This window comes from Erinaceus europaeus, chromosome 5, assembly GCF_950295315.1.
Source record: "Erinaceus europaeus chromosome 5, mEriEur2.1, whole genome shotgun sequence".
In the NCBI taxonomy this organism is placed as follows: domain Eukaryota; kingdom Metazoa; phylum Chordata; class Mammalia; order Eulipotyphla; family Erinaceidae; genus Erinaceus; species Erinaceus europaeus.
Window position 1 is genome coordinate 61,258,633 of NC_080166.1, and position 8,912 is coordinate 61,267,544.

At 46.8% G+C, this 8,912-nt stretch overlaps 1 protein-coding gene across 1 annotated transcript; it reads right to left on the reverse strand.

Moving 5' to 3' along the window:
* Positions 1-812: 812 nt before the first annotated feature.
* On the reverse strand, positions 813-3,736 carry LOC103116766 (uncharacterized). The gene is given in 4 exon segments (XM_060191866.1): positions 813-1,921; positions 2,098-2,264; positions 3,031-3,477; positions 3,559-3,736. Coding segments are annotated over 4 exon segments (1,842 nt in total). The 3' UTR covers positions 813-871.
* Between the last annotated feature and the right edge of the window lie 5,176 nt (positions 3,737-8,912).

Here is an 8,912-nt window from a genome sequence, read left to right on the forward strand (position 1 = left end):
ACCAAACAAAGTCACCATCAGGCAGATTCTGGTCCTTCAGATCCACTCGGATCACTTGTGCTGCTGCTAACAGCTCCATGCAGTCATGCTGCTTTTCTAAATCTGCTTCTGGGAGGAGGGAAGCCAGGTTTAAAGTGGATGGAGCTACAAATTGTATTCTTGGGGAGTCTAGGAGGAGGCCTTGAAAGTGGGTTAGTCTGGCATTGCTCATCCACTTTCCTGGGGGTTGTTTCAATACCCCTTCAATAGCATGTGGAGTGGTAATCTTTAGAGCCTGCCCCAAAGTCAGCTTATCTGCGCCTTTTACCAATGTAGCTGTGGCCGCTATTATTCCTAGGCAGGGTGGCCATCCTGCTGCCACTGGGTCTAGTTTTTTTGATAGATAAGTGATTGGATGCTTCCAGGGTCCCAATACTTGGGTCAGTACTCCTTTAGCTATCCCCTTTTTCTCATCTATGAACAGCTGAAAAGGCTTTGTGGGGTCTGGGAGGGTCAAGGCCGGTGCTGACAGGAGGGCTTCTTTGAGCTGACAGAAAGCCAAGTCCATAGCCTCAGTCCACCCACACTCTCTGTTTTCAGCCGTGCCTTCATATAGGGGTCGAGCAATTTCTGCAAACCCAGGGATCCATACGCGGCAGTACGCCACTGATCCTAGGAACTCTCGCACTCCCCTCTTACTGGTGGGGGTCGGTATGCCCAGAATAGTCTGCTTCATTGCTTGGGTGAGCCATCTCTGCCCACCTCTCAGTTTGTATCCCAAATAGGCAACCTCCTCTTTGCAGATCTGTGCTTTCTTGGCACTAGCCCTATATCCCAGTTGTCCAAGTGTCTGCAATAAGTCTTTAGTCCCTTCCATACACAGTTCTTTATCTCAGGCAGCCAGGAGAAGATCGTCAACGTATTGTAAAAGCGTCAGCTGTGGGTGGGCATTTCTGTACTCACTCAGATCTCAGTGTCGTGCCTCGTTGAACAAAGTAGGCGAGTTCTTGAATCCCTGTGGAAGCCTGGTCCAGGTCAACTGTCCTGCGATGCCACGGGACTCATCGATCCACTCAAAGGCAAAGACTTCCTGGCTTTTAGGTGCCAGTGGCAGGCTGAAAAATGCATCTTTCAAGTCCAGTATAGTATACCAAACATGAGTTGGGGCCAGAGCCGACAATAAAGTATAAGGGTTAGGTACTGTGGGGTGTATGTCCATAGTCCTGGCATTTACCTCCCTTAGGTCCTGTACTGACCGATAATCTCCAGTTCCAGATTTCTTTACAGGCAAAAGGGGAGTGTTCCACAGTGATCTGCATTGCCTCAAGATTCCCTGATCTAAAAGGCATTGTATGTGAGGGGTGATTCCCTTCCTTGCTTCCAATGTCATTGGGTATTGTTTAATGTGGACTGGTTCAGCCCCAGGTTTAAGTTCTATGAACAGGGGTGCCTGTTTCACTGCCAATCCAGGACCCCCTGTTTCTGCCCATGCCTGAGGATAAGCTTGCAGCCACCATCCTGATAAGGTTTCCCCAGACTTTGCTGTATCATAGAGGCGGTATTCATCCACCAATGACATGGTCAAGACTTGTAGGGGCTGATTTTGGCGGTCAGTTACTCTAAACCTTTCCCTTTCAAAATGTATCCTAGCCCCGACTTTGTTCAGGAGGTCTCGTCCTAGTAATGGTGCTGGACATTCCAGAATGACCATAAAAGAATGCATGACCTGGCCTGTGCTTAGGTTAACCCTTCTTTTAGTAGTCCAGTTATAGATCTTCTTCCCTGTGGCTTCCTGCACCCAGCTCTGTTTATTGTCTAATTGTCCTAGTGGCTGGGTGAGGACTGAGTGTTGGGCCCCGGTGTCCACCAGGAAGCTTACAGGCTGCCCCTCCACTTCTAGTGTTATCCGCGGTTCAGGGAGGGACTCCGAACCGAGACATCCCTAGTCACTATCTTCCTCTGCCAGCAAGACCTGCTTAGGTTTGTTTGTCATGGTCTTCTTTGGGCACTCTTCTCTTTGCAGTAAGCACACTGGTCTTTTTCTAACCTTTTTCTCTCTCTCCTTTCTTCCTCTCATTTCTTTTTTTCTGTCCTGGCCCCCCTATCTTTTTCTCTTACATGTCTGTCTCCTTGAGTGACAGCATACAGGATTTTTGTCAATTCCCTACTATTCTTCTTCCCTTCAGCAGCTTGATACTTCCTGTCTTCAGCCCTCAGCCACTCCTCCCTCTCCTCAGGGGTTTCTCTGTTATTATAAACTTTCTCTGCCACTTCTACCAAGTCCCCTAGTTGATCCACCTTCTGCAATTTTTATCTGATGTCTAAAGCCGACTGACTGACAAACGCCATTATCACAGCCGCCTTGCTTTCCTCTGCTTCAGGGTCCATAGGAGTGAACTGCCTAAAAGCCTCTATGATTCTTTCTAGAAATGCTGTAGGGCTTTCTTGGGGTCCCTGCCTCACATCCCCCACTTTGGCTAGGTTGGTCAGAGCCCGGCCATTTGAGTCTGGTGGTAGACACGGAGATGCTCCCTACCTTCTGCTGAATTGAAATCCCAGGAGGGTCAGGTCAATGGGAAAGCCGCTGCTATTAGATCCAGATTTTGGGTGGGCCTCCCATCAGGCCCAGGGATGGCTTTTTGAGCCTCATTCTGGATCCTTTCTCTCTCTTCAGTGGTAAACAAGACCTGTAAGAGCTGCTGGCAGTCATCCCAGGTAGGCTGATGTATAAAGATAACAGAATCTAACAAGTTAATCAATGCCTTAGGTTCTTCAGAGAAGGGGGGGGGGTCTGAGTTTTCCAATTATACAAGTCAGAGGTAAAGAATGGCCAATAATAAAGTATTTGTTTCCCTTCCTTATCTGGGGAACCCACTGCTTGCAGCGGGAGTGCCTTAGGGACTGAAGTGGGTTCTGACAGTATGGGCTCCCTCTGCCCCTGCCGGGGCCTGAGGCCAAATGCTGGTCCTGAGGCGTGCTGATCTCCCTCAGCTGGAGGCAGAGAAGCTGTTGGCTGTCTGCAGGGAGGATGGTTGTTCTGTCCTCTGGTACCTGTGGAATAAGGTGGGGGAAGTTCTGGCCCTAGGAGATCAATGAGATCAGAACAAGGGACGGAGTCTGAGAGCACCATTGGCTTCTTGGAACTCAGCTGCTTAGCCTCTGCCACCAATACTTTTGGAGGAACCTGTGAGGGAATCAAAACCTTGATCCATGTGGGGGGGTCTTCCACTAGGCTTTGCCAGGTGATAATATATGGTACCTGGTCTGGATGCCCTCTTGGACCAGGGTTGAGAATAACATCTCGTACTCTCTGAACCACATGGAGATCGAAAGTCCCCTCCTGGGGCCACTTTACTCCGAAGGTAGGCCACTCTGAAACGCAAAAGGTTTTTAGTTTAGATTTCCTGACTTCTACCCCTAGGTTATGAGCCCTCTCCTTAACCTCAGACATGTGACTGAGGACTAGGTCCAGGAGTGTGGATGTCGCCTGACCCATACCTGAAAAATAAAAGTAAATGAACACAAAACACAGGCTCACAAACAGACAGACAAGCGCACTACAACAAAAGGTTCCCTGACCTGTTTTCAAAATTTGTCCGGACTTTCTCAAAACTGACTCTGGTTTCCACGTCAGAGCTTCCTGACAGACCCGTGGTTCTGCATCTCCCGACAGTTCATTGACCTCGGGGACTTCCAGCAGACCAAACGGCGACCAGTGCCGTATGGGTCCCAGAGAGTAGAGGGGAACATCTTCCATCTCTACCCTAGCAGCAGTCATAAGCAGGGCGTCCCCCTAGACTCTTGCTGCCTTTACAAAATTGATCCTTTCTGACTGATCCTGGGTTCCTCATCAGGGTGGTAGCCTAGCTTCTTTCTGGAGGTTAATTAGTGGAAAGACTCCTCACCCTGTCTAGTTGAGGAGCTCTGAGGATCCCGACGAGCCCCCATTTGTTAGGGTCAGGTTATCCACAGAAATCACCAAAAGACCAGAGTGATGTAAAATCAACAGAGTCTTTATTAGCTGGCACCAGGGACGAACACACTGAGCCACCAACGCAGTGGTGGTCAGAAATGCTCAACCCCCTCTATAGTTTCTATTGAGATTATATAGGGTTTAGGACAAGGGGGCTACGTGACAAGCATCATGTTAGTTTAGTTAAAAAAAGTTTTCCCAAGCCATAGCAGGAGAAGCGGGGGTGGGGGGGTGGGGGGGGTAGGGGTTGTGACCTTTGGTTATCTCCCCTTCTGCCTGGTCAGCAGGATGTAGTGGCAAACTCTAGAAGAAGAAGCAGGATGTAGTGGGTTGGGGAGTTGCCTTTGTTAATTGTCTCTCCTCAGCAGGAAATGTTTCCTTAACTGATTCTTGTCAAACAAGTAGTTTACTGGCCTTTCCAGGGGGCCCATTTTCTCGAATTTTACTTTTTTTAACCCTTTTATTTCTGGAACAATGTTTTACCTTCTAAGAAAAGAATAGTAAAGCTATCAGGGGAGGGGATGGGATACAGAGTTCTCGTGGTGGGAATTGTGTAGGGTTGTACCGCCCCTATCCTATGGTTTTGTCAGTGTTTCCTTTTTACAAATTAAAAAAAATAACAGAAATGAGCTGAGCTCTCACTCACGCTCCTCCTGCTGTAAGCGAGGACGCCAAGCACCTTCCTGCTACTGTTATTCATTTATTTATTTCTCTCTTGTATTTTGGTTTTATTGCTACCCTGAAATACCCAAGACACAGAAATCACAGTAAACATGAAATAAACACAGTATACACACCAGATGTGATTGGACAAAGACATTATTTATTTATTTATTTATTTATTTATTTATTTATTTATTTTGTCTTCAGGGTTGTCGCTGAGGCTCAGTGTCAGCACTATGAATCCACTGCTTATGCAAATGTCAGTCTAATTTCAAGGCCTGAAACACAATCCCTCATAACAACATATGCTAGAGCTAAGCAGTACTTTACTGTGGTAAAAGAAAAAAAGAAACAAAAGAAAAGAAAAGAGGGACAGGGTGTGGTCTACCTGGTTGAGTGTGCAAGGACCCAGGTTCAAGTCTCAGTCCCCACCTGCTGGGGAAAGCTTTGTTAGTGGTGAAGCCTGTCTGCATGTGTCTCTCTATCTCTCTGTCTCTCTCCCTATCACCTTCTAACCTCTTGATTTATGGCTTACCTATCCAATAAATAAATAAATATAAAAAAACAGAAAATATAAAAAGAAAAGTATAACATAAAAATCAGCAATAATGCCTGGTGAAATAGCTCACTTGAAAGCATTTTTTTCATGTGTGCAACTCAAGTTTGAGCCCAGCCTCCACCATATTGAAAAAAAGTTTCAGTGCTATGTGTTCTCTCTCTCTCTCTCTCACTCTCTTAGATATACACACTCCCTCTGTCTCTGTTAAATGAAACTAAAACCAGCATGTATACAATGAAATACAGCCCTATAGTTTAAAAAGATGAGCCTGTGTCATTTGAAAAAAAAAACAAACCCAAAAAACTAATAGAACTGGTGGCTATGCTAAACTAAAAAGATCTGAGAGACAAGTCCAAGATAATATTCCTTATATGTGAACTTATAGAACCAAAGCAAAGAAATGTACAAGAAAAGGATCACCACACAGGAAGCTCTGCCCCAGAGACCCCTGGTGCACCGGGCCCACCCACCCAAATGCCTGACTCTAATTCTCACCCACATGCTCCACCAGAGGTCCCCACATCTCCTTAAAGCAAAAAGCACCCCCCAAGGTGCTCTCCAACCCAGAAATCCACCTAGAGCATGACTGACCTGGTGCATGTGGCTTTCAAAGCTTCAGACAAGTCAGGAAAACACTAAGTCTATACACTTAAGTTCAGTCAAGCAGCTCACAAGATCTTCAGCAGCAGAGATGGTGGCCCACTTGCCCCATGCCTTGTATCTGTGGCCAGGCTGTAATGTCTTCTGGGGGTCAGCCATTTCAAAGCCTGCTTCCCTAAAGCAGACCAAGCCTTGCTCACCTCTCCCGGCAAAGCCAAAATCAGATTTCAGTCAAAACGAGACCAGTCGCCTACCAAATCCAGGCTGACATTTTACAATGTCTATGGGGTGGTGCTGGCTGTGAGGGTTGTTAAGAACATGGAGGCTGGGGCTTGAATTCTTAACTATATGCATCTGCTCAGAAGCTAGCCTGCTGCTTCCCCTTTGCATAGGTTCCCCTCTGGGAGCTGGGGCTGGGGGCTGGGGGTTGGATTTTGGCTTTCTGGGTAGTTTCTTTTCTCCTCTTCTAACTGCTCCTCTTTCTTTTCCTTCTTGTTACCAGAAACTGCTTGGCTACGTTTTATCCTCTGCTGAAAACTGAAGCTGGGACTTCAGTGCCTCAGGCATGAAAGTCTATTATTGCAGGGAGTGGGGTGGTAGCAGAGCGGGTTAAGTGTACTTGGCGCAAAGCCCAAATGCTGGGAAAGATCCTGGTTCCAGCGCCTGGTGCCTCACCTGCAGGGAAGTCACTTCACAGGGCCCTTGCACACTGTAACATGTGTGCTCAACCAGGGTTTCTAGACTCACCATGCTTCCAGGTGTGGGGGGGCTGCCCTGGGGCTGGGGTGACCCCTCACTGCTCAAAGCACAAGAGTTTGCAGTGCGTACCCCCCAACACCTCATCTGCACTATTCCAGCCTCTAGGTCCATAATTGTTCAACAATTTGTATGTTAACTCTCCTTTCAGCCATCAGGTTCCAGAGGCCAGCAGGATGCCGACCAGACTTCCCTGGACTGACGACCCCACCAATATGTCCTGGATCTCCGCTTCCCCAGAGACCCACCTTACTAGGGAAAGAGAGAGGCAGACTGGGAGTATGGATCAACCAGTCAACGCCCATGTTCAGCGGGGAAGCAATTACAGAAGACCTTCTACCTTCTGCAACCCACAATGACCCTGGGTCCATACTCCCAGAGGGACAGAGAATGGGAAAGCTATCAGGGGAGGGGATGGGATATGGAGATCCATCCGGTGGTGGGAATTGTGTGGAGTTGTACCCCTCCTATCCTACGGTTTGTTAATGTCTCCTTTCTTAAATAAATAATTAAAAACAAAAACAAATACAAACAAACAAAAAAACCTCTCTTCTGCAGAGCCCTACCCAACTAGGGAAAGACAGAAACAGGCTGGGGGTATGGATCCACCTGCCAACACCCATGTCTGCCAGAGAAGAAGTTACAGAAGTCAGACCTGCCACCTTCTGCACCCCATAAAAAACCTTTCTCCATACTCCCAGAGGGATAAAGAATAGGGAAGTGGTCCGGGAGGTGGCACAGTGGATAAAACATTGGACTGTCTGAGGTCCTGATTTCAGTTCCCAGAAGGATATGAACCAGAGTGATGTCTGATTCTTTCTCTCTCTCCTCCTATCTTTCTCATAAATAAATAAATAAATAAAATCTTTAAGAAAAAGAATAGGGAAGCTTCCAATGGAGAGGATGGGACAGAGAACTCTGGTGGTGGGTACTGTGAATTGTACCCCTACTATATCACAATCTTGTTAATCATTATTACATCACTAATAAAAATGAATAAAAATTAATTTTTTTAAAGAAAGGTCAGCTTCGGGTCACTCTGCTTCTAGATCTGTCTGGCTGAGGGCGCATAAAGCAGCCCTGGGTGGCAGGAGCAGATTCTGAGCAGCTCAGGCACTGGTCCTCCCTCACCTGAGGGCCCAGTCTGAAGTGCGTCTCAAACCTGCCCGCCAATAATCATGTCCTCTCTCTTTCTCTTCCTCTCTCTCTCTCTCTCTCTCTCTCTCTCTCTCTTTCTCTCTCTGTCTCTTTCTCATGTAGTCTCAAGCTCTTTACATCAGGTATTTCATGCCCATGAAAAAAGAAAAGTCAATGCTTTCATCTCTAGTATTAAAAGGCAAACAAACTTAGCAAGTATTTTTATACACAACTAGACACAGTAGAGGGAAAGTGCTGATATTTCACCTGAAAAGTTACCTACTTAGTAAGGAAGCACCAGGCGATGTTTTTGAAAAGCCCGCTTCATTGGGGAAGGGTCATGACTGACAGTACAGCTGCTGACACTGGGATAAAGTTCTCTCCCTTCTTTCTCATTCTTACCAAATTTGAAAAAAAGAAAAGAAAGAGGGGAAATATGGCCACCAGGACTAGTGATTCATCCTGTAGACACAGAGCCCAACTGATAACACAGGTGGCAATGGGAAGTAAGAAAAAAAGAAAGACTGCAAAAGTTCTTTAAACACCAGTCAGCATATGAGAACACCTGCACAGGGGAAGCTTCATAAGAGGCAGAGCCATGCTGTGGTGTCTCTCTCTCTATCTCTCCCCACTCTCTGGATTCATCTCTCCCTGTCCACATTTTCCTTCACTGGCTCTCAACTCTAAATTAAAAGCAAAACAGCAGTCAGTCATGATTCGTGGAATCCACCAGGCGTAACTAACGAAAGATGTTCATAGAACATGAATTAATATATTCTAAACACCAGATACACAATATGCCATACGGAAAGACATAAAACAATAGTTTGAGAGTAATTTGTGCAATTCATGTGCTACAATCCACTGTGCAAAATGACAAATTACACAGAATGCTTAGAAACAACCAGATGGGGGGCTGGGCAGTATCATAGTGAGTTAAGTACACTTGGCACAAAGCACAAAGATGGGCATAAGGATCCTGGTTCGAACACTGGCTCCCTACCAGGGGGGGTCGCTTCACAAGTGGTGATGCAGGTCTGTCTGCACAAGGACTGGCTGCAGAGATGGCAGCTCCAGCCCCCGGCTCCCCACACCTGCAGGGGATTCACAAGCTGTGAAGCAGGTCTGCAGGTGTCTATCTTTCTCTCCCCCTCTCTGTCTTCCCCATCTCTCTCCATTTCTCTCTGTCCTAGCCAATAATAACGACAGCAATAAGAACAACAACAATAATAATAACATCAATGA